This window comes from Pleurodeles waltl, chromosome 11 (genome assembly GCF_031143425.1).
Source record: "Pleurodeles waltl isolate 20211129_DDA chromosome 11, aPleWal1.hap1.20221129, whole genome shotgun sequence".
Lineage (NCBI taxonomy): Eukaryota > Metazoa > Chordata > Amphibia > Caudata > Salamandridae > Pleurodeles > Pleurodeles waltl.
The window spans coordinates 68,321,687-68,348,151 of NC_090450.1; the positions used below are offsets into that span (position 1 = coordinate 68,321,687).

A 26,465-nucleotide genomic window follows, 5' to 3' on the forward strand; every position below is an offset into this window, starting at 1 on the left:
GCCTCAAGACATTCCTATTAAGCAAGTCCAGGAGCGATGCAGAGTCAAGCGCCAGGCTGCCATAAGCTTTAGGGAATGCTCCCTCAAAGCCCTCGGGTTCATGGACCGGACCTCGGCGCATGACTTCAGGATGTGGTCGTGCTCCAGACACCACAAACAAACCAGGTGTGGGCCCGTCACCAACATCATACGGTGACAGGCATTGCAAGGCTTGAAGCTGGTCTTACGAGAGATCCATCAACCCTGCCAAAAAGCCCATAAAGGCCAAATTTGGTAAAAAATTGACCAGGGTTGCTCTTCTCCAGATCTCAGTTGGCGTTGAAATAAAAGAACTGACATCAGCGCGCAGGGGTGGTGCTTAAGTATGACTGTGATGTCATCACTGCGACTACGACACCTACAACGAGCGTGGAGTTGACTGACGCCACCTGATGGCATGCAAGGGTACTGCGCGAAGAAAAAATCTCCAGATCCAGTCTGACACCTGGGGAAAATTCTAAGGTAAGGAATCTGCAACTAGAAGTCTCTCTCAGATTAGTGAGAGAGACCAGCTGCACTGCTGCTTCAAGTAAGCTGACCAGTCATAATGTCTTCAGAATTGAAATCCTTGGTGCAAGTTTTATCAACGGTAAAGGTGCTCTCACTTGGCTGCAAGTTAATTAAAAACGTAAGTGTTCCACAACTTGAGTTAAATGCCAGGTGGTTACCTGCTAGTGGGCTGGAACGATCGCTCTCAAAGAACAACCTCTTGTAAGTGGGTCTGTGGCAAAATGAATGGCTTTACTTATTATTCTGTACTCTTACAACGTGATACAACCCTGTTTATAGTAAAAACTCAATAAATAGTTTAAAAAAAAAAAAAAGAATCCAGAGGCATCCAAAATAGAGCCCACTCTGAATTTTAATTAATATCAAACTATATTTCACGGGTGACCATATGTCGACATCTGTTCCAGCAGTTGCAGAATCGCTCTTTAATATTTCCATTATTTACGGTGTACACGATTTCATGTTGCTATGATCATGAATTTACTGCTTCATATGAGCGTAGCCAAACATCCTCAATATTTTCCCATATATGTGCCCAGCCATTACTTTTCTTTTCCAACCCCTGGGCTGATCAGCTATCCTCACTAAAATGGGGCCCTAGCAGTTGCCTGGTAGTGGATAGACTGTTCGCATAATTCTAGTACCTATCAAAAGTTCCTAATATAGCACTATCTTGCATGGTCAATTCTGTCACCCTGTCAACCGGCATACAATCACCACCACAAAAAAGTGTTGCAGAGAAAGTGAGACCACCTACCTGCACCGCCTCTGGTGACTTTTGCGTTTTTTTCACTGGTGGTGGCTGCTCTAGAGAAACAGGTGGCTCGGATAAACAGGTTTCCTTTATCACTGTTAGCCCAGGGCCCGACACATCCTGACCCTTGCGCACCTCCAAGTCTCACTCAACATTACTCTGAGTGATAGCCATCGCCAGCTCATTGCTGGATCGCTCTACATGACTATGTGAAGTGTCCCCGGCACGGAACCCTAGCGACTCCCTTACAATTAAAATTTCCTCCGAGACAGTGCCTACCGCCGGGTTGCGATATGATAAAATGGAAGAACACTTCCGTGTTCGGCGCCGTCTGGACTTCCGTCGGTCCTTCTGCAGCACTGTTCATTTTATGCTTGCCCATAAAAGTGACACAACACCGATGAAAGGGGGTGGTCCAGCCTCTCCCTACCGCCGGGTGAGTCCTGTGCAGCAGGTCCCTTCCTCTGCCTTTAAGCACCTCCTGGCAAGATCCGAGAGACATAGATGGCTCCTGCTGCACTGGTTGCTGGGGGTTGTGGTCTCAAAGTGCCCCCGGCCTCAAAGCTGTGTTGCATGCAGCGGGTCCCCTTGCCTGTCTTTCAGCGCCCTCCTGGTGCGTTCGGAGAGACGAAGGCGGCTCCTGCTGCACTGGTTTGCTGGGGGTTGTGGTCTCAAAATGCCCCCGGCCTCAAAGCTGTGTTCCTTTCCTTATGTTTTATCCTTCAATGCCTCTCCTTCTGAGTACATCCTACTCTAAATCACGTGCACTTTTGCCTGAATCTACATTATTATTATTGATAACTACAATCTCTATTATTGTTTTGCTGCAAAATTGCATACATTTTATTGCCAAGATCACAACCTATTTTTTTTTATTTTTACAACTGCAAACTATACTATTCTGCTCTAGCTCATCTATTGAACCCACCAACCATCTGCATAGGGGTACTAAGTGCTACAAAAACGTAATTACAATTTCTAAAAGAGACCTGCAGGATTACTATTGGCCTTTCTGCAGGGTCAAGCCCAAACCTTTTGCCTTTCTCCTTCTCTTTTTCTGACCTAATTTTTGCTGGCTTTAGGACTGCGCACTTTACCACTGCTAATCAGTGCTAAAGTGCATATGCTCTCTCCCTAAACATGGTGGCTTTGGCTCATACCCAATTGGCATATTTAAGTTACTTGTAAGTCCCTAGAAAAGTGCACTACATATGCCCAGGGCCTGTAAATTAAATACTACTAGCGGACCTGCAGCACTGGTTGTGCCACCCACATAAGTGGCCCTTAACCATGTCTCAGGCCTGCCACTGCAAACCGGAGTGTGCAGTTTCACTGCCAGTTCAACATTGCATTTAAAAGTAATTGCCAAGACTTAAACTCCCCTTTTTCTACACACCCCTAAGGTAGGCCCTAGGTAGCCCATAGGGCAGGGTGCTATGTAGGTAAAAGTCAGGACATGAACATGTGTGTTCTATATGTCCTGGTAGTGTAAAACTCCTAAATTCGTTTTACACTGTTGTGAGGCCTGCTCCTTTCATAGGACAGCATTAGGGGTACCCTCATATACTGTTTGAGTGGTAGATTCTGATCTGAAAGGAGTAACCAGGTCATATTTAGTGTGGCCAGATTGGTAATCTAAAATCCTGATTGATGGTGAAGATAGATTTAACATTACTATTCTAGAAATGTCACTTATAAAAAGTGAGAATTTATCTACATTTAAATCCTTCTGTGCTTTACAATCCGTGTCTGGCTAGGTTAGTTGACAGCTCCCTTGTGCATTCCACTCAGACAACCCCAAACACAGGATGCTCAGTCCAACCTGCACACACCTGCATACTGAATGGGTCTTCCTGGGCTGGGAGAGTGGAGGGCCTGACCCTTACATTTGAAAGGACAGTGGCCTGCCCTCACTCAATGGACTTCCAAACCCCCTAATGGGACCATTGCACACAGGATGGAACTGAAAGGGGACCTTGCTACTTCTAAGCCACTCCTTGAAGTCTCCCCCACTTCAAAGGCACATTTGGGTATTTAAACCGGGTCTCTGACCCTACCAACTCAGACACTTCGTGACAAGATACCCACTGGGAAAGAAACTGAACCAGAACCTGCAACCTGTCAAGAGAAGTTGCCTGGCTGCCCAAAGGACTCACCTGGCTTCTTTGCTGTAAAGGACTGCTGCCTTGCTGCCCTCGGCTGAAAAGTGCTCTCCAAGGGCTTGGATTGAGCTTGTCTCCTGTTTTCTGAAGTCTCCGGGCCAAAAAGACTTCCTTTCTGCAAAGAACTCCTTGTGTGGCGAAAAATTACGCACAGCCTTCCGGAATCAACGCACAGCCTGCATCGCGGTAAGAAAATCACCGCACACCGAACCAGAACGACAAAGCCCAGCTCCCTGAGTGGAGATCGACGCAGCACCAGCATGGTGATCGGAACATGCAACAGAAATTTCCCCGCATTGCACACTGGATCGACGCAGCTCCTGTGACTTTGTCCTGCATGCCCAGGATTTCTCTGCATCGTCCCCGGGGATGCAAAGCCCCTGTTGCGTGGAAACGCATTGTCTGTGGGCTCCCAGAGAAACCGCTCATACCTCCACGTTTTCCACGCATCTCCTTTTCTGCGGTCCCGTGCGGATAATTTAGACGCAAACCATGTACTTTGTGCTTGCAAGAGACACTTATTGCTTTTAAGAACTTAAGACTCTTTTTATAATTTTCTAAAGTGATATTTCAACGTGTACTTATCAAATCTTGATTGTTTTGACCTGCATTCAATTAGATAAATTTTATATATTATTCTAAACCTGTGTGGTGTATTTTTGTGGTGTTTATTATATGTTATTGCATGATTTATTGCACAAATACTTTACACATTGCCTTCTAAGTTAAGTCTGACTGCTCAGTGCCAAGCTACCAGTGGGTGGGCACAGGATAATTTGGATTGTGTGTGACTTGCCCTGACTAGAGTGAGGGTCCTTGCTTGGACAGGGGGTTAACCTGATTGCCAACCAAAGATCCCATTTCTAACAGTTTCCTTTTAGTGTGCCAAGGGATTGTGTCTGGGATAAATAATGAACAGTGGGATGGCTGGCGCCAGGTCCAAGTCAGCTACGTTTTGACGGTGGAAGGCCTACCATTTGGCCAGAGACTCCCTGTTCTGGAAAGGGACAGAACCTCATAAAGACCTTTAACACAAAGGAGGGATTCCTGATCAAAAATGGCACCAGTGCCCTGGGAAGGTGAAAAAGAAACCAAACACATCCACATTTAAGTTTACATCTCCAAAGACAAAGTCCATTCTTGGCAATTCATAGACAATTCTCCCATGGTGGGTGTGAGGGGGGTCTGAGATGAAATTGTACAAAGGCTGCAAAAATCCAAGTAAGAGCAGGGTTACAAGTGTTGCAAATTGTAAAAACAAAATGGGTGTATGAGATGGACATTGTGTTCCTGAAAATAAATGAAAAGATTTTGATGTCTATGGAATGGCAGAAGCACAGGAATTCTGAAATAATTACATCACAAAAAGTCTGGTTAAAAGCACTTGTTTATTGGTTACAATATCAATTCATGGCAACATATTGGTTTCACTGAGCCACTGTACAAATACAAAGAAAAGATCAATTGTGGAAAAACCTATAAACAAAATGTTCATAGCAAGTGATTATTGTTTCACAGGGAGGTCTTTTTTTTAATTTTTTTTTGTTTTTTTGTTTTGTTTTTTACACCAGCACTGTTAAAGAAAAACGGATGACAAGTCCCTGGGTTTTTGGCTTAAACCTTTAAGACTGTTCTTGAATACATACACAATCCAAAGGCAGTGCAGAATAATTTGCCACTGGTAATAAGAAATGAAGCCTTCTGTCAAAATTGTCAGCAACAGAGGAGATAAAAAGTTATAAAACAAGAATGTGCTGAAACCTTCTTGTACGAGTTATATCCCACAGCAAGAACATACCTGAAACGTTCTTCAAAAAAGAACCCCCCCCCCTCCAAAAAAAAAAAAAAACACTTTGGATAGTGAGTTTAAGTGTACTATGTTATTCATGTGTTTAGATGCTTTTACTATTTGTTTATTCTCGAGCGGAGAAACACGCAGAATAAGAAGCACCATTATGTTAAGTAACGCAATAAAGGCTGCAATATCTCAGACTATTCCGCTGAAGTCCGTACTAACCAAAAACCTAAATATACAGTGATTTAATAATTTGTGAGGCACATTTAATGTGTTTTCAGGTTACATCAACTAGTAGCAATGTTTACACATTGGTACCATACAACACTGCATTAACATTCTGTATGTATTTTACATAACCAGCAATTGGATAAAAAGGCTCATGGTGCCTCAGAAGTTTAGGAAGATATTTGATTAGCATGCAAGCCAGATTATAAAAGGTGCACAACTAACCCATGCTTACTTTCACATGAAATATGATCTTAACTTTTGCAAATCAAGTAGAATAAATTAATTTGAGAAAGAGTGCATTTGACTTCAGTACATCCATGTGTAACTGGGTAGAAAATATAACACTATATTGAAGCAGGTGAATAACTGTTCTTCTGACAACTACTGTTATGGAATAACTATTTTCCCTTTATCATTGATATCAACATTTTAAAAGGCTTAGTTTGTTAATGAGTGGATGTCACAGAATCAACTCAATTAAACACATAATTGAATTGTAACTCGTGCATTACAGCAATCAAACACTCCTATCTTAAAACTGCAAACTCGGCACCATCCTTTTCCATGAACACTTTACAAATCTGGGATTTATTTCATACTTCTTTAGGTCGCGTAAAGCATTTCCATCTTAACATGGCAATCTAACTGCTGTAAGATAAGAATCTGGGTGACAACTACAGATTTGTGCGCATCCATAAACATACCAAGGCTCCACACACAAATGACTTACGAAGATACTTCTGTGGTCTTTAGGGTCATAGGTCTCAACCTTTAGCTGGCATTCCTTATCATGCGTGGATAACTTACTAACATACTTAGTGGAATAAAGAAATTATAGAGATTTGCTGTACATTAACATTTTGTTCCGGATTTACAATCAATACAAGACAGAATGCGTCGCCCTCTGATAAAAGATAGTAGTTCGAAATGAAATTATTTTACTAGTTTGCAAAAGAGAGATTAACTGGATGGCCTGTTTTGTATTATTAGAGGAAAGCTAATCTTAAACTGAAATGCCTGGTGGGTAGTGTTGAAATTAAATAGCCAGTGATTAATCAGAAAAAAACATGAAGGCCTTTTTAATTTTGTAATACAGTTAAAGTAGCTATTTTTCACGAAGAACTCACCAAGATTAGCAACATTTTCATACACTTGGGTTAACCGAAGTGTTCACTCTTTTGTCCTCTAATATCTGGCGAGTTGCTTAAATATTTATACTGATACTTCTGTTTCAGGCATAACATGAACGCATACACAGTAATCTCTCTAACATGGCAAATGGTAAACATTTTTGTGGTAGTTTGTACTCGTTAATAAAGTACCAACTTCAAAACCGTCAGACAGTTTTTTATGTCTTTATCAACATATGAAATCATTATGCTTTGGAACGCCATCATCAGTACATCATAGGTCAGAACGATATTACCTGGTTTCCAGAGGGTCTCTAATTATGCATACACTTATAGGAGTACCAAAAAATATAAAGCTGATTACTTTAATTCTTACAAATCATTCAGAAGTCAACTACTTCATAGAGTTAAGTATGGCCAGATATTTAGAAATCCTAACTATTATTTTTGGTACGTTTTCACTTTTGTTGTATAAATTTATCAGACATGCTAAACCCAGCTTAATGTCTCATAGATTCCATGACTGACATAGCAACATGAGCTGGGATTTCAGTAGTGCAGGCAATGAGGAGGGCCACATGTACCATGAACTGCCAAGATAATCCCAATATATGGTGCCATCATTGCTTCGTATTTGAGACTGTCATTACTTAAAATACTGCTCTTCGTGAAAAATAAGTTAGACAGGATTATCTCAACTATTTTTGTGAGTCAATGCAAAATGGCAAAAAAAATGTTTTTCTTTATTAAGATGTGCCTGATACTGTTAACTTTGTCTGCCTTTAAAAATGTATAATTAATGTGTAAACTGTACTAGCAAAAACTACTAATTATCAGTTGGCACTTTAATTGGCACATTCACAATTGTAAAAACATTTACAGACAGTTCAAGTATTAAAATGAAAATTGACTGAAATGGAACACAGGTCTTAGCAGCTTTTACTGGTAGTTTAGAAGGTTTTAGCCTTCAAGAGATCAAATGCTTTTTGTTTCTGTCTTTACACTCAAATACCCATAAATCATAACACAACAGAGGGCAATAATAATCAATCCAGTTCATTAACTATTGTTAACAGGGAACATTTAAACTACTGCAACGGATTAAGTTCTGTCCATGTTCAAGTGATATTTCCTTCATTTGTTTTACATTGAGTTGTGTCCAGATCCTTGTATATTGTGAGTGTTACAAAACAAAAAAAACTATATTTACAAATGACAGGTAAAATCACAATAATAGATAAGGACACAATGCAGAGTCATGGATATCAAACCACCTCCAAAAAGATGCCACAGTTAGAACTTATAGAGTGCCTCAGTGAATGAGTACACCCATGGTTTTATTTTCCTTTTTGTATTTATTCTCTGAAAATGTAAATATTAAGTGAAGATAGAAAAAAAACATCAGGTCAGACATTACAAGACAGGATATGATTAGACATAAATAAAATGAGCTGCATTTGCTGTGACTCAGCCAATACTGGAGAACAAATATATTGCATATTCTGCTCATTATACTTGGAATAATTCTGTGCTTTCATTTGAAATTAACCACCAAAGGAAAACACAATCCAGGCGAACCTTAAAAACAAACCTTTCTGCCTCTCATGGGTGTCTCTTAGTTTCCCTTTGATCCGCCAATAGCTGATCAATGTCTAAATAAGGGATCCTAAACGAAATGGGATTTAATAGTTACTATGCTGGTTAATAAGACCTTGAAAACTACAATTGTCAAAGATGCTAATGGGTAAATAATGCCTTTTTAGTACTCAAATGTCCTACCCCAAGTGTTTCATCTGATCATTAACAATGAATTGCGCCTACTGATCACATTCTCTTAGAATACTTTAAACAGTAGTGACTTCAGGAAAGATGGAAGGAACATATAGAACATTAGCAAAATTCTTCAAGTTGCACTACTCTGCACCAGAAGTTAGGGCTCCAGACTTTTTATGTTTGGATTTTGAGACAAAAGTTAATTCTGTCTCTTGGCACTGGGAGCATACATACATACATACATAAAAAAGTGCACTCGTATGTTAACACAGCTTAAAAATAGAGTAGGAATGGATCATGACGTCTGAGCAAGGCTCCAGCAAATTACAGACAAGACAACATTCATCCTGGTTAAAAATGAATGGAAGTCATAATTTAAATGCTTTCTAATTGTACATGTACATAGCAATGGCTTTACTTTAAGCCTCCGTAAATTCACACAAAATATAAACTTTTAAAAACAGTGATCAAGGTCATCCAAAACAAAAATCAAGTGTGATGTTGCGGTAAACATAAAAGCTATAAATGTAATAAAAAATCATTTCTTTACATACAGACAAATGTTACATGATTGGCTGCAACGTGTACATTCAGTTTTATGTACAAAAAGTTCAGGATTAGCAGACTTTGAGCGCAAGCAGAAATCCCCTTAAAGACAACTCAGCCAAACCACAAAAATACCAGACTGGCTCCTAGCTTCTCAGTCACCATGATTATGTGTACTAGCCCCTTTTAAAAGTCAGTGATTTTTCCCCCTATGTCTTCACTTGATTTTTTACTAGTTTACAGAAAGCCTTTTGTGTAGTAATAATAATCAGTGAATAGAAAAACTTCACCTGCAAATACAAGGTAGAAATGTTATTTCACAGCTATAGGCTGCAGCATTGATTTCTCCAGATCGCCGTGGAGAATATACAAGATGTTATTCCTCAGATTAATTCCAGATTCTCAGAAAACTGTCCCAAGACCCTGTTGCTACAGCCATGCCATCATCAGTAACACCTAAACAGCTTACACGGTTATCATGACCAGCAAGGACACCTAAGAAAGGGGTTGGGAACAAAGAACAAGTAAGCATGTATATTTTCCAACTTTTTTCAAAGAGTAATATGTTTTATAGGTCTACTTAATACCACGGCACACTAACATAAGGGTCACACCATAATTGCAAGATAATTCACAAATTAATAAATTGAGAGCCAGAAACGGACGATAAGGTACTTAATCCAAGACATTTTTAACATGCAGTTTTGAACTTCGACCTTCCCAATTGAATCTCGAAGCTAATATCCTACGCAGTAGTACAACAAACAGCTGAGAATATGTGCATGCACGAGAGCTGCTCCAAAACGTATCAAAGAGCAGGATATGCATTGCTCTTTAAAGTATTGCTCAATGTAGTAGGTAACACTGAAAAAGTTACTTACCTTTAGTAACACACTTTCAAGTGGATACTCTAGCTAATTGCATATTCCTCACCTTGTGAATACCACCAGGCACAAGACTCGTTCTGGAGAGTTTTCTCAGCAACTGTCTCATACGTTTGTAGATGGCATTGTGCGGCTCAGTGTTGGGTCCAACTTGCTCCTGAAGTGACATTGGAGGCCCTACATAGTTGCTACTGCTGTGAGCGGACATCAGTTTCTTTATGATCTGACTGCATCGTCAGATGCAGAGCCCTCAGAAATCAGAAAGTACCAGTGTACAGCTCTCTAAAGTAGAATTTTATTAATATGGACTGAAAATGTCCATTCCAGATGCCCAGCAGAGTGCCTGTGAGGGCTTCATGGAGTGGTAAGGGGAGATGTCTGTCCAGGATGAAGGACCTCCGTGAGGCCATAAGTTTTTACCTCAGCAGTGGGTGATGTAAGGCTCAAGACCTCTGCTGTTCTTCTTATAATGGTCACCAAGGAGGCAGACTCTTTTGTAGCTGTTGTCAGTAGGTGAATTTAAGCCAGTCTATTAGCAGTGACAGTGTGCTGTTCTGCAACTCCACAACAAAGTCAACTTGACTTCTGTTTCAGTTATAGCCACTTACCTAAGGGAATCCCCTTGATAAAAAGATATCACCGAACCAGAAGTCTAGTTAACTATGATGGAGTAGCAGAGCAGCACACTATGACTGCTAATAGACTGTGAATTTGGGGAGGATGTCTGCCAGACTACATTAAATATTTCCTCTCTGTCAGAGAAAGTGTCTAGCCCACTGGCTTCCCAGAGATCTAATAAAGAGATTTTGTGTAGTCATAAATTTGAGTTTTGTCATTGTTATCAGGTTCATATTGTTGTGGCAAATGGGGGCAGGCTGGGAGGATGAACTGGCTGTGACCTCAGTGGAGGGTGTAGTGGATGACACTTGAGTCCCATAGTACTACAGGCACTCCTTCCAGTGCTGTAACGTTTGTGCCAGTGTTGACGGTTGGGGTTGGATCCATAAAAGGGTTTGGTGCTGCCACTGGGATTGGGGCTGACCCAAAGGTGGGGTAAGGTGGTACAGTCAACATCGGAGATCAAACTGACAGCTGTGAGTGACTGGAGGCCACCTCAATCCCTAGGTCTCTAAGGCACTTCAGAGAGATCAGTCAGGTACTGAATATCCTGTTCATAGCCTCCTTGAATTCAGAGAGATGTTGCAGCATTGCCAAAGACCTGGAGAAGTCACAGTGGATCAGGATAAGGGCCAGAGTTGGTTTTGAGGATGAACACTGGGTTCTCACCTTGAAGGTACCTGGGGTGTTGCACAACTCCTCACAATGGGAGTGGTGGATGAAAGGGAGCCATGCTTTGCGTTCTCGTGTTTTTTGGACCTAACAGAAGAGCAAGACTTCAAGAATGAGTGGTCTCAAGATCAGTCTTGGGAGCAAGAGCGCATTCGAGCCCTTAACTTCAATCGGGACTCGGCCTTCCTCATCTTCTGGCGGTGTACTGTGATAGAGTTTTGCTTCACCGTCTCGACTGCCTTCCGGTTCATAGTTGCACACGTTATATCAGTTTGAATCACGTGTAGAGGCAGGACACCCGAGACCGACCTTGTGGCGGTCCGTCAACAACATCTCTTTATACCAATCCTTTCACAACTTGAAACACTTGAAACCTGTTGTTTTCAGCATCGACATGTCCCTAGCACACTGGAAAAACGTGTTTTGAATTAAGTCTGCAAAGTCAGACAAAATTTAAAGGGAGCTTGCTGTGGGTCCGTGTAGGACAGCATATAGTGAAAGGAACTGACATCAGCACACAGAGGTGACAACTATGTAGAAGGCTCAATGTCACTTTTGGGGTGGGAAAGACCAGACACAGTGCCGCACAGCATGACCTACCAATGCACAATGGAACTGTGGAAACATTCTTAGAATCCATTCTGGTGCGTGGGGGTATTCACAACGTTAGCAATCTACAGTTAGAAGTATCAATCAGAAATTCCCTGCAAGCAGCACATCACACTAAAGAACAAAGCCTCATTAACTCACATTTTATTTTGTAAACAGAAACCAAGGGATAAATGAACAATTCCATCATGTAGCCCATTTGTAAATACAATTTGAACATGGCGCTACAATACAAACTCACAAGTCTAATGGAATGCATCTTAGAGCTATGTGCTTTCCTCTTTAGACAGTGACACTCCGAGGATGATCCATTTTCCATAGCTCACCGATTTGAGTACACTGGCCTTACTTAACTTCAGAGTGCTAATGGTCCACATCCATACCTTCAAATGGGCTAATGCATCTAAACAAGGGCTCCCAGCAGAAAACAATGTTAATTGTCAAATGGTTATTCATTCACAAATCTGATCCACCAGTAACGTAGCACTCCCAAAGGGACAGTGCATTAGCCATCATCCATAAATCCTCCTCGTCCTGCGCAAGCAAGTAACAGTCAACTCTATTGAGCTGCTGACATGCCATTTTCTTCTCTGCAACTGAGACTGCCACGTTCCACCTCTGCTTCATGTCTCTGATGCCATGGATGCAGAAAATTTCCCTAATCCAGCCACAATCCTGGCATGATTTAAAACATGTGTACTCTGAAGTTAGAAGTACTCATCAGTAGGACAATTTATGTATAGGGAGACTTGAAATATATGTACAATGCAGATGGTGACTACACCTAACCCCTGCCATAGTTCTATAGCGTACATATGTAGTGTTGGAGCTGTGCTGTGTGTTGCTCCTGAAAAGGCAGTGTGCTCCATGGCAAGGTTTTATCACCAATAAAAGGATTTACAAAGACTTACTTTAGTAAGAGACTTCCCTCACCTCAATTTAGTGGTAAGTGTGCATTTTAAGAACAGTAGTTATGGAACCCACTCAAAGATGATCAACTGTACAAGTTACTTACCTTTCTTAATGCTCATTCTGGTAGTGACTCCTTCTGGGTTGTAGATTTCTCACTTGTTGATAATTCCCCAGATGTCAGACTGGATCTGGAAACTTTTCCATAGTTCCTCTGCGCACTGGAAGGTGGTGCACTGCGGCTCTGCACTGACGCTATTACTCTTCAGAAGTGACATGTGGGGCATATATAGGCACCACTTCTGCACTCTGGCATCCGTTGCATTCAAGAATGTCCGTGCCCCTGACGTGGAGCCTCAAAAGCAAACTGAAAGACCAGTGTTCATATTCCTAGACCTGGGATATTATTAATGGGTAGAGTTCGATCATAAAATAGGGAGAATGGGAGGGTTGGTGAGAGATCTGCAGTTAGAGTATCTACCAGAAAGAGCGTTACTGAAGTAAAGTAACTTGCTCTTCTGATAGAGCCTTCTAGGCACATATTCAGCACCTTCTGAATAAATACCAAAGCTGTACCTAACTGGAGGTGGGCTGTTGATAGAGAGGTGATGTATGGGGAAGCTGTGGAGAGGCTTGAACTCAATACACATTAAATGAGTAACAATGAGATGAGGTCCCACTGGGGCATCAGAAAAGGAGGGGAAACATATGTTGCAGACCTTTCAAAAACCTCATCATAACCTGTGATTTAAATGACAAAGGCTGACCAGACAATTGCAGGAAAGCCGAAAGGTCAGAAAGATAACCTTCAACAGTGGCCAAGAAAGGCCCTGTCAGGCAAGACAGAGAGAGATCAAATAACAGGACATCCAACATTTCAGCCTGGAGTGAGGTCAATCTGGTGTGTCACCACACCAAACTACAAACTTGTCCCAGTGACAAGCGCATACAGCCTTTGTCGAGGGGCACCTGGCTGCCAAGGTGACATGCACAACCTCGAAAGGGAGGCGCCACTCAATTACAACTCATGAAGGTGGAGATTGTGCAGGGCAGGATGGAGAACCTGCAACAGCAGATCCTCAGAGAGGAGCAGCTTGATAGGTGGACATCTTTCAAGCCCTAGGGTTCAGTATTCCATACTCTTCGTGCCCAATCTGAAGCAACTAGGATGACTTGGACCAGGTCGGTCATGATCTTGAGAACTTGGGGCAGAAGAGCTATCAGCACACAGGTGTAGGGAAGTACCAGCTTTCTAGCATGGTTACCCCCACATTTTGCCATAGGTCAGTGTGTTTAGACTGTATTTCACTGGGATCCTGTTAACCAGGACCCCAGTATCTATGCTCTCTCTCTAAATTCGGTTGCTGGCAAAACTGTACACCCACAATTGGCATACTGGTGCACCTATGTAAGTCCTTAGTATATGGTAGTTAGGTACCCAGGGCACTGGTACACCAGGGAATCCCATGGGCTGCAGCATGTACTGTGCCACCAATTGGAGCCTATGCAAACTGTATCTGCAGGCCTGCCACTGCAGCTTACTTGAAATGCATGCACCTTTCACTTAAGACATAAGGCTTGCCTTATTTCCTGGTCACTACACGTATACACTGTAAGTCACCCCTCTGGTAGGCCCTTCAGCCCAAGGGCAAGGTGCATGTCCCCAGCAGGGTACCCATACGGATTCCATTCCCTGGGTTTGGTAAGTTCGGGGAAGCCATCTTAAGGTATGTAGTGGACACTGGTCAACACTAGTGGTCCAACTACATATTGGCTTCTCCAAACCTAGGCATGTTTAGTAACAAACATGTTAGAATCCTGCAACTACACTGGTTCTGGTGCTAGTTGCATGATCCCCTGTACTCTGGGGTTCCTTAGAGGATCACCCAGTTCGGCCTGTGCAGCCTTACGTGGCTTGGCTGTCAGCCCACGCTGCTGCCGACCCCAGACATTGTTCTGCCGTCCTGCTGGTGAGCCGGGCTCAAGTATCAGAAGGCAGAACAAAGGATCACCTGCAAGGGAGAGGAGTGACAACCACTCCCTGTTTATTAGATGTCTAAGGGATGGGGTGGGGTGGCCTCTGAGCGCCACCAGATTGCTGTGAAGGGCACATTTGGTGCCCGCCTTGCATAATTCAGATTGAACTAGTTCAGGAACCCCTGGTTCCTGCTCTGGCACGAAACTGCAAAAAGGACAGGGGTGTGTGACCACCCTAGGGAGGTGCACAGAGCTCTGCCAGGTTGCTGGTTGATTCTCCCATCTTGGAATCAAGATGTGAAGAGGCCTCTGGGAAAATCTGACTTGTTAGGCCAGGTAGATGACGCCTCTGACCAACTCTGATAGGTGAGTCACTCCACAGAGTGACCAACCCCCTTTTATGGTTACTTAAGGGCTCCCCCATGGGTGGGTCCTCAGATTCGTCAAGCAAGAATCTACAAGGAACTCTCTGCAAGGCATCTTCTGCTCCCGGCCTGCTGGTCTGCTTTGGAACTGAAACAAGTGTGCTCTTGAAAGGAAGGCTCCCACTGCAACACTGTTTCTCCAGATCCTGGAAGAACTCTGCAATATTCATGCTGTGCATCCTCCAGGGTCGCAAGGACTCTGTTTGCACCTGGAAGCATGAAGGAATCTCCCTTGGAGTGAAGGATTCACTCCCCTGCATCCGCAGGCATCTCAAGACAACGTGACCGGCTGGTGGGGTCTGCTGTCCTACGGACATTGAAAGGCTCTGCATCACAGGTGGTGGGTCTGTGGCATCCTCTGGGTCCTGCTCGTCTTCTGACCGACTTGGGAGACAGTGGGCCCCTGCTCCTGCCACTGCACTGTAACCCCTGTGCACCTCAACTGTTGCAAGCCTTGTCGACTCTTCCTCCAGAAGATCTTCAGGCACCAAGAAGCCCCAGCCTCCAGCACTCTGCAACTCGAAGATCAACTTCTGTCCTGCAGCTTCTGTGACGTGGGACTTCTGTTTTGTTGGCTGCTGAGGCCTCCTTGTGTCCGTCACCTGTGGGTGACTTGTGGGGGCTCCAACAACTCTTGCTGGCCTACCTGTGTGCTGTGGGTCAACCCTGACTCCCCCTCAAAGGTAGATTCCCCTGCAGCTTGCTGGTGCCCAAAACCCTTGTAAATACATACTCAGTGTCTGCTTGCATTTGCTAGTGCTTGTTGCTGGCCACTGACTCTCCTGTAACTCAGCAACTGTTGAGGGACAGCTCGTAGAGACTCTTAGAATCTTCTGCAGCTTCTGGACCCCGCAGCCCGACTTCTTCCTTTACCAACCTGCAGGCACTTCACCTCTAGAAGGGTGGGCATTACTACCTGCACCTCCAAGAGTGCAGGAATCAGTCCCTCTCCTTTATGGGACTTCCACATCTGGAATCCATTCCTGGGTTCCACAGGCATGGTCCACAGGTCGCAACACCAGCCAGACATCTGAGGCTTCCATTGACTTCAGTAAGAGTCCTTTTACCACCTGTGCATCTAGATCCCCTGGTGTAGGTACTCCTGTCTTCTGGGTATCCTTGGGTGGGGGCACATCTCAACTTTCCACTTGTCAGCTGGTTTCCTCAGGGTCTTCAGGGAGGGTCCTGAAATACATGAACTCCAACCACTACTTCCCTGTGTTAGTTTATGGGACGACTGGGCAGGTAACCCTTCTGAACCTGGTCACTGAAAACACTTGCTGTACCTACCCCTGGTGTTTTCATCCTTCCCCAGCTCCTAACTAACTACCATATGCACCTTGGTTGGGTTCACCATTTCACATTCCACTTAGTGGAAGGTTTGTCTCCCCCTCCATAGGGCGCTGTACATTTTATGCTATTTCTGCTGGTTATTTTATGAATATATTGTGTATAGGTATCTCCAAAGGGAGATATACCAATGCTAGTCAAGTAGTAGTGCTGTAATAAAGAATCCTTCATTTTTGCCACACTTATGTGGTTCTTTCTTGTGAGTGAGTTACTGTCGGACTACTGTTGTATTTCAAGTGCTTTACATTCCTCCTGGATAAGGTTTAGCTGCTCGTCTCACCCTCTCCTGGAGAGCTTTTGCTATCTGGACACCTATTCAATATCACTAAGGGTTGCCCGGACTCAGTGTCGGGTGCCACACCATAAACTGATCCAGTCTCCTACAACAGGAATCCGGAGTTCCACTCAAGGTGGAACGCATCTCTAAGTGAGAGATGCCTTTGAAAGTCCACTGTGCAGAAGAACAAGTTACTTACCTTCGGTAAAGAATTATGTGGTAGAGAAATATTCTGGTTGCAGATTCCTTCCATTAGAATTTCCCCCAGGCGTCAGTCTGGAGCCGGAAAGATTTCTTTGAGCAGTACCTCTGTGTGCCGTCAGGTGGTGACGGTCAACTCTGGGTTTGAGGTTGGTGTCATGGTAGCCGGATAGGACGTTGCGGTTCTATATAGCCACCACCCCGGCACACTGAAGTCACTTCTGTTAAGGACTTTCCACACCAGAAGCGCGGAGCCATGAAGGACAGAAACTAGTGCGCCAGAACTAGGGTCATAAAAGGGGAAGTCCTTGTCCCTAGCAATCAGTTCGTAGAGTGGGAAGGATGGGTGGGTCGATAAGGAATCTGCAATTAGAATATGTCTCTACCAGATAATTGGTTACCAAAGGTAAGTAACTTGTTCATCTGATAGAGACTTCTATTTGCAGATTCCTTACATTAGAACAGATACCCAACCAATACCATACCCGGCAAAGGGTCTGCAAATCAAGATCATACTAGGAAGTACTACAGTACCAAACAGGCAAAGTACCAGTCACTGAAGGCCTGACTGTCCAGGCAGTAGTGTTTGGTGAACATGTGCATAGATGCCCAGGATGCTTCTCCGACAGATGCCCAGGACTGAAACTCTAAGTGCTAACGTAGTGGTTGCAGCTGTTGCTCTGGTAGAATGAGCGTGCACGCCCACAAGGGATCGCTTCTTAGCCAATGTGAAGCACATTTTGAAGTCGAGAACAACCCACCTAGAGGGATCTCTTCTGCACTGTCCAACCTTTCTTTACACCCACGTACCCCAAAAAAAAAAAAAAAAAAAGAGTTGATCATCCACCCGGAACTCTTTGGTATGATCAAGATAGAACATCAACGCTCTTTTTGGCTCAAGGCGATGGAGTCTCTCCTCATCCTTAGAAGAATGCGGAGATGCATTTAAAGTAGGCAAGGTGATGGATTGGCCCACATGGAAGAAATTAACCACTTTCAGAAGAAAGGAGGCCCGTGTGCGAAGCACCACTTTGTCAGGATAGATGGTAAGGTATGGTGGCTTAGATGACTAAGTCTGTAGCTCGCTCCCCCTACGGGCAGAGGTAATGGCCAAAAAAAAGGCTGTCTTGAGTGTCAACAGCCTGACAGGACATTTCTGTAGTGGCTCAAAAGGAGCACACATAAGGAAAGTAAGAACCAAATTCAGGTTTCATTGGAGCATGATAAAAGGTAAAAGAGGAAACGTGTGAGTAAGACCTTTAAGGAATCTACTGACAATAGGATACTTAAATAAAGAGGGTTGGTCAGGTAATCTCAGAAAGGCTGAGATGGCAGACAAGTAACGCTTAAGAGTGTCCAGAACAGAGCCCTGCTGGGTCAAAGTATAAACAAAAGGACCTCTGAAAGAGGGGCTGAGAGGAGGTCAACAGATTTATCTGTGAACCATGCCACAAATTTGTTCCATCAGCAGGCGTATGCCGTTTTGGTGGAGGAACGCCTGGCTGCCAAGATAACTTCAGACTTCAGGCAGAAGGTCGAAAGCTGTCAACTGCTGCCGCTCAATCCCCATGCAAGAGGGCGAAGACGCAACAGGTTAGAGAGGAGGACCCTCCCCTGCTGCTGCATCAGATGATCCTCCCAAAGGGCCAGTTTGATCGGAGGATTGATGGCCATGCTCAACAGTTCGGGATACCAGCCTCTTCGTGCCCTGCCTGGAGCCACAATGATTACTTGGGACCAATGGATCCTGATCCTCTTGAGAACTTTGAGCAGAAGTGGTATGGACGGAAAGGCATACAGGAGGTCTGAGCTCCGCTGAGTGAGTGCCGCCTTGTAAACTCCAGCACACAAAACTGCCGACATTTTACGTTCTCTATGGAGGCAACCAGATCGAATTACTGCTGAAAGAGATCTCACACCACTTCCGGATGGAGACACTTATTTGTGATCAACCAGGTCCTGTTGATTGAGTTCGTCGGCTCTGGCATTCAGAGAACCCGCCAGATGTTGAACTACCAGGGATATGCCTTGACGTTCCAGCCATCTCAAGGTGCAGGGCCTCCTGACAGAGCACACAACTCCATCCCTCCCTTCTTGTTGTAGTACCACAAGGCAGTGGTGTTGTCTGTGAACAACTGCACCACTTTCCCATTGAGAAAGGGAAGGAATACTGTGAGTGCCGGACAGACTGCCCGGAACACCAAGAGATTGATGTGGAGCTCAGACTCTACCGGAGACCAGACGCCTCTAATCTCCGCCCCTCCCATGTGGCTGCCCCATCCAAGGAGTGACACATCTGTCACTACTGTCAGATCCCGTTTAGGAAGGGAGAGGGATCTGCCTTTGACCCAATCATGATTCGGTATTCCACCACTGCAGATCATGCACAGTTCCCTCCAAGATCTGGAACAGATCAGAGCGATTCCCCTTATGCTGCGCCCAATGGAACTTCAGGAGGACATGGGGCCCAGCAGCCTCAGTCACTCTCACTGAAACCCAAGACAGAGGTTGGAACATCGGAATCATAGCCTGAATATCATGGACTCACATTTCGGGAGGATAAGCCCGAAACTGCAATGTGTCCAGAATAGCTCAGATGAAAGGGAGAGTCTTGGAGGGAGTCAAGAGTGACTTTGGCATGTTTATGGTGAACCCCAGAGTGCGCAGGAGGTTCACAGTAGTCTGAAGGTGGGAGATGACTTTCTGGGGCGATTCTGCCTTCAACAACCAGTCGTCAAGGTAAGGGAAGACTGAGACCCCTAACCTGTGCAGATGAGATGCGGTCACCGCCATCACTTTCGTGAACACCAGAGGGGTGTTAAGGCCGAAGGGGAGCACGGTAAACTGATAGTGCTCGTGACCTACCATGAATTGTAGGTAACGTCTGTGGGCAGGCAGGATGGGGATGTGGAATTAAGCATCTTGCAAGTCCAACGCTACCATCCAGTCTCCTGAGCCTATGGCAGACAGAACCTGGGCCAGGGTGAGCATTCTGAATTTTTCCTTCTTGAGGAAGTAGTTTGGTCCCCCAGGTCTAGGATAGGACGTAAGGCATTGTCCTTTTTCGTCACCAGAAAGTACCGGGAATAACAACCACGACCTACTTCTGGCACAGGGACTTTCTCTATAGCTCTCTTGGCCAAGAGAGCAGCCATTTCCTGGTGGAGAAGTGTCAAATGATCCTTCAGGAGTTGGCTGAGTGATGGAGGCATGGCTGGTGGGGCAGATTCGAAAGGGAGTAGCCCTTTCAAACGATCTGCAAAACACACCTGTCCGTAGTGATGGATTCCCAGTGGGGCGAATCCTGCCGTCAACTGGATGGAGTGAGGTGACGGACTGGGAGGGTTTGGAGGCTGCAGCGGGGGCAGAGGTGGACTGAACAGACCTCTGGTTTCCTGTCCCACGTCCACGTGGGAGTCCGCATCTCCGGCCACACAGCAGCTGAACAGCATGTGTGGCATGGTGGCTGGGTGAGGGACACGACAGGGAGCTTCTTCCGTGGCACGAAAGGGGCAGAAGGCGGAATGTGAGGGGCAGCGGAAAGACCAAGGGACCAAGCCGTAGCCCAGGAATCCTTGAATCTCTCCAAGGCCGAGTCCACTTTGTCTCAAAAGAGATGGGAGCCATCAAAGGGCATGTCCATGAGAGACTGTTGGACATCCCCGGTGTAGGAAGTTGGCTCTGTATATACTATCTCAAAGTGAGAGATAGCGTGCACAGAGTCCAAGGGTTCCCCTTAGAGGCTGATAGTGGCAAAATTAGATAATACTAATGCTCTATTTTGTGGTAGTGTGGTCGAGCAGTAGGCTTATCAGAGGGTAGTGTTAAGCATTTGTTGTACACACACAGGCAATAAATGAGAACACACACTAAAGACTTAACTCTAGGCCAATAGGTTTTTATATAGAAAAATATTATTTTCTTAATTTATTTTAGAACCACAAGATTCAGAATTTAGGTAAGTACATAAATTGTAAGGTACTTCACACAGGTAAGTATGGAACTTTGATTTAAAACAGTTCTTGGTCCTTTAGGTGCAGGTCAGTCCTCTGAGTCCTCAGAGGTCGCTGTTCCTGCTGGATGCGTCGCTGTGCAGGTTCTTTGAGTCGGGAGACAGGCCGGTAGGGCTGGGGACAAGTCAGTCATCATCTCCGTCACCTCTGCGGGGCTTTCAGGTCAGCTGTCGTCCTTTCTTCAGGTTCCAGGAATCTGATTTCCTGGGTTCAGGGTCACCCCTAAATACTCAATTTAGGGGTGTGTTTAGGTCTGGGGGGCAGTAGCCAATGGCTCCTGTCCTGGAGGGTGGCTACACCCTCGGTGCCTCCTCCATGAGGAGAGGGGGGCACATCCCTAATCCTATTGGGGGAGGAATCCTCCAAAACAAGATGGAGAATTTTCCAAGGAGGGGGTCACTTCAGCTCTGGTCACCTTAGGGGTGGACCTGGCGGAGGGGGTGACTCCTCCTTATTTTTCACATTATCTCCCCGGACTTGCCACCAAAAGTGGGGGCTGTGTCCAGGGGGTGGGCATCTCCACTAACTGTAGTGCCCTGGGGCATTGTAACACAAAGCCTGAGCCTCACTGCTAGGTGTGACAGCTCCTGTAGGGGGAGGTGTGAAGCACATCCACCCAGTGCAGGCTTTGTTTCTGCCTCAAGAGAGCACAAAGGCTCTCACCCCACGGGGTCAGAAATTCGTCTCAGTGTAGCCGTTATGGAGCTGTGGAGTTCGTTTTGACAAACTCCCAGACCACATACTTAATATGGCCACACTGTACTTACAATGTCTGAGAATGGCCTTAGACACTGTACGGGCATATTGCTCATGCAGCTATGCCCTCACCTGTGGTATAGTGCACCCTGCCTTAGGGCTGTAAGGCCCGCTAGAGGGGTGACTTACCTATGCCACAGGCAGTATTTTGGGTGCATGGCATCCTGAGGGAGATGCCATGTCGACCTTGCCTTGTTCTCCCCACCAACACACACAATCTGCAATGGCAGTATGCATGTGTTAGGTAGGGGGTCCCTTAGGGCGGCACAACACATGCTGCATCCCTTACAGACCTTCACTGGTCACAGGGCCCTTGGTGCCACTGGTAACTTTTACAGGGGACGTATCTGTGTGCCAGGGGTGTGCTAATTGTGGAAACAATGGTAAATTTTTAGTGAAAGAACGCTGGTGCTGGGGCCTGGTGAGCAGATATATTTCAAACGCTATAATTCATGGAAGACTATAGACTTAATTTGGGAGGTTAACTGTTCCGCCTCCTTGAGTGGAAGAAGAGCAAACGTTGCTATACTGTACTATAATTAAGATAGAGGGAAATGATAGAAGTCATGTTTATCAGAGGTCTGGGTCCAACATAGCGCCCTTTATATAAACAGCACGGATCGCACTTACAACACTGTTGTGAGGACTCCACAGGGCAACCTACCCCAACTCTGCCTCCTTGGGTGAGGAGGGTCATCTTAAAACTCCTTGACCAGGAGTCTAGACCGTGATGACTTACAGCACCATATTTGGAGAACTCTGGTGCCCCATGGAAGATTACTAAAAGGCATAGTTGTGGTGGTGTGGGTAATTGGCCAGAAACTGAGGTTATTTGATATCCTCTAAGTGAAGGGGGTCTCACATCGTATAACCCTAGACATCAGAAACCTGGGCGTGCCCGGCATTATAGCTCTCCAATAGTAAACGTGTGCCATCTTGGAATGTAGTGGAACGTGCGGTATTGGTATCTAATGTAAACATCAAAGGTAGCCGAAGTGAACCCCCACATAACAAGGTTGTGCAGTGTCCTACCATTGTATGTATGCGATTCATAATAGATCCACCAAGATATCCAGAATGGCGGAAGTGAGTACCCAGGTAGCTAAACACGCGTCATTTTCAAAAGTGGCAAGACACTTGATATTACCAAATGGGAGGGTAACCCCAAGGATCCCATATAGGAAAGGTTACAATTAAAATTGGTAAAAAATTACACCACCGCTCAAGCTCCTCACATGAAAAACAGCCTTGCTTGTGGCAATCACATCTGCCCGCAGAGTGAGCGAGCTGCAGGCCTTATCATCTATGCCGCCGTACCTCTACATCTATCCAGCCTAAGTGGTGGCTTGTACTAGGGCCTGTTTTGTGCCAAAAATGGTTACACCTTTTCATGTATAGCAATCTATCACCTTGCCTACTTTTTACGCACCCCCACATCCATCTAAGAAAGAGGCAAGACTCTACCGCCTAAACCCAATGTGAGCATCCTGTCAGCATACCATCTATGATATTGACAATGGTAACATTCTAGCATAGCTTGGAAGAGCTTTCCATAGTCCCAAAAAGAAGGAAGCTAGCCCAGATCCTCCTCCATCCTAGCATGTGTCCCCCCAGATGATTCATATTCAAAATCAGACGAGGACCCGGGACCTCTGATCAACAGGATGACTATGAGCATGATTATAGGACAGATCCTCAGGATAGCATGTCCTTGTAACACTACCATGTCAGAGCTTTACCAGAAATGGCACCTCTGGTTATCACTCTCTCATAGCCAGAGCAACAACATACCATAAAGTACCTATGTATATGGTTGAGGGTGATTTCTTAATCAAAATCCCTTCAAAACCTGAACCTAATTATCTTTTTTCCTGTTCTGAAGACAATGCAAAAGCCACAATTTTAGGAACTTTGTTAAGGCCGAGGTGTGCGATTTAAACGGTCTCCAAAGGACTGTCTCTTTATCTATGGCCATGTCCCACTAGACTCGCTGTTAGTGCATGCTGTGTGTAAGTGTTTCGTATGCAGTGCACAAGTCTCCGGACAAAGACAGTAAAAAATAAATTGATGCATCAAGAAAGCTATTCACTTTACAAACACCGTTACAAAGGCATATTGACAAATTGATTTAATTACTGGTCAGCTACACCAGAGACTAGTGAGATGAAGTGAAGAAGTTGGTAAAACACCTCCTTTACCAGAGAAAAGCAAATTAAGTTGCAGAGGTAGGGAAGATTAATGCAAATATTTGTTATACATCGGATACAGTGGATAGAGCATCTCTTCAGCCCTCATAAGGGTGAGATTCTTGAAAAACTAAAGAATCCAACACTGCAATAGCTATGGCTGTGCTATAGCACTTGCAAATTGAATTTCAACCACCAAAAGCAATGTTGGATCCAAAGTTGCATCTACCATCCTTTAAAATCAGTATCTGCCACAGCAGCAATCTTTTAAGGACAATCAGTAATTTATTTTTTCTGATAGATAACTTCTAACCACAGATTACTAACCTTTTGAATATTCCCTACTTTGTCAGACTGGAACCGCAAAGTTTTCCATAGTACCTCTGTGCACTGGAAGGTGGGGCCATGTGCATTGACACTGTTCCTCTCCAGAAGTTGTTCGGATCTGTATAGATGCCACTCCTGTGTGCTTTCTGCACTTCCAGATGCTGATCCAGAGTTTCTCTCATCCGAGACCCCATCTTCAAATTTTTTCCTCAAGATTTTTTTTCAGAAATTATCACACACTGTGCAAGGAATGCCTCCTCCTAAAATGACTGGTTTTAAACCCTGCAAGGACTGTTGCAAGCAGATGTCAGTAACAGATCTCCTAAGGTGTGCCTGTGGTGCCTGGGGTTGGGCCATGACTCCAATACCTGAGGTGACTTTGCACCATGAACACGAAGACCATCTTGGATCGTGAGCTGAAATGTTTTCGCCAGGCACAAGAAGATGTCTCCAAGTTCCTCTCCAAATCCAAGGCTCAATTCTAATCCCGTTCCCGTAGTTGAAGGAGCCGCTCCGGCTCCTCCTTTTCAGTGAGGAACTGGGCCACCAGTTACAAGCACGTCACCATCCCCCTGCTCCAGCACCCTTCTCCAGGGAGCCTCATGGTGCAGGCCTGCAGCATCCAGACCAACCCCCATCAATGTCACTACCACTCCTCTTGTTAGGGAATCAAAGCAAGTAGAGGCATTTGGGTAGCGTCTATTCTCATCAGCCAGTTTGGCTCGGCGATCTATCAGTACTTCCTGTTTGTTAGGTCGTTACAATCATGGCCTGTGAGACTCGGTGATTTAAGTCCTCCCTGGTGTGCTGGAAGATCTTCTTTCTGTCATTTTGCAGGCAATTCAGGATGGTTGTGATGCGACCAAGTTCACAATTTGTTGTGAGTTCGACACCACTGACTCTGCCCTTCATTGGCATGCGTGGCTACAATCCACTGGGCTCGCTGGCAATGTCCAGTCCTCTCTGTTGTATATGTCCTTCGATGGAACTCACAGGTTTTGAGACATGGCTAATTCTGCTTTTGAACGTTTTAAGGGGAGTTAGGGTTACCAATCGCTCTCTGAGCCGCTTCACAGCTTCAGCTGTCCAATTTCCACTGTTCCTTTCGCAGCTTTAAACAAGGTGTTTCTTACCTCCAACCTATTCCGCTCCAGCAGGTAACCCAGCAGTTTTGAGGGAGAGTTGAGGTGTGCACCGCCTCAAAGGTCAGCATCAGCCCAGCACTCCACCCTCGCAGCCTCACTTGCCAAACCTCTAAATGTAGTCTTACAGGGTCACTGCCACCAGGTGTGAGGCAGAATTCACTGATTCTCTCAATGGTTGTCAAGCGATCACATCAGACAAGTGGGCCCTGCAGATGGTCCGCAAAGGTTATGCTTAACCCTTTCTTTCTTACCCACCGCACTTTCCACCATCAATCCAGCGAATGACGGACCAGCTCTCCATTTCGCAGCAGAAGTGCAAGCCCTTTTGGCCAAGGGGGCTGTTGAGAGGGTGCCAGCGCCAGAAGTAGGGTGTGGTTATTATTCCCACCTATTTCAGGGTTCCCAAGAAGAACTGAAGTATTAGGCCAAATCTAGTTCTGCAACCTCTCAGTGCCTTCCACTAGAGGTGGAAGTTCAAAATACTCATTCTGGCTCAGATCCTGTCCCCTTCTCGAGCCTGGAGGCGGAGGGTGACTTTGAACCAGCAAGACGCCTATTTCCATATTTCCATCCTGTGAGCCAGTCGGTGTTTTGTGGTGGCACAATAGCATTTTCAGTTATCTGTGCTCCCTTTGATCTCACTAGTACTACTACGGTGTTCACAAACGTAATGGTGGTGGCAGCACACCTTGGAGGTAAAGGGTACCTGTCTTCCTCTACCTCGACGACTGAATGTTTAAGGCTGGCTCACCACAGGCAGTTGCCAAAAACATCACGACTATGGAAAACCTCCCGCCATTTTTGGGCTTCACTTTTGGTGTGCCAGAGTCACACCTGATTCCTTCTCACACATTCTCCTTCATCTAAGCCCGCAGAAACGGAGTCCAGGACATTCAAGTTATGATATAGATCTTTTAGCCTAGGTCCCGGATTTCAGCGAGGTCAATGCTGAGGCTTCTGGGACTGATGGCCTCCTGCTGGTCAGGTACAGCCGGTGGCATATGCAGGCTCTGAAGTCCTATAAGCCCAACATCAAGGGCTCCTTTCTGATCTATCTTTCTATAGAGGCACCATGCAATGGTGGCAGCATGCTGCATATTTGTGATGCATGTGGCATTAAGTTTACATTATAACCACCTCTTCAATAACAAGCAGGTGATTGACGTCATTTCTCTA

At 45.1% G+C, this 26,465-nt stretch overlaps 1 protein-coding gene across 5 annotated transcripts in view; it reads right to left on the reverse strand.

Annotated features, from left to right (window-relative positions):
* Nucleotides 1-4,834: 4,834 nt before the first annotated feature.
* Nucleotides 4,835-26,465, reverse strand: part of GNB4 (G protein subunit beta 4) — a 541,779-nt gene continuing 520,148 nt past the window's right edge. For all 5 annotated transcript variants that reach the window (XM_069213078.1, XM_069213079.1, XM_069213077.1 and 2 more), the window contains one exon: nt 4,835-9,435. In XM_069213078.1, coding sequence (XP_069069179.1) covers nt 9,329-9,435 — 107 coding nt within the window. In that variant the 3' untranslated portion in view covers nt 4,835-9,328. The remainder of the gene's footprint in view (nt 9,436-26,465) is intronic.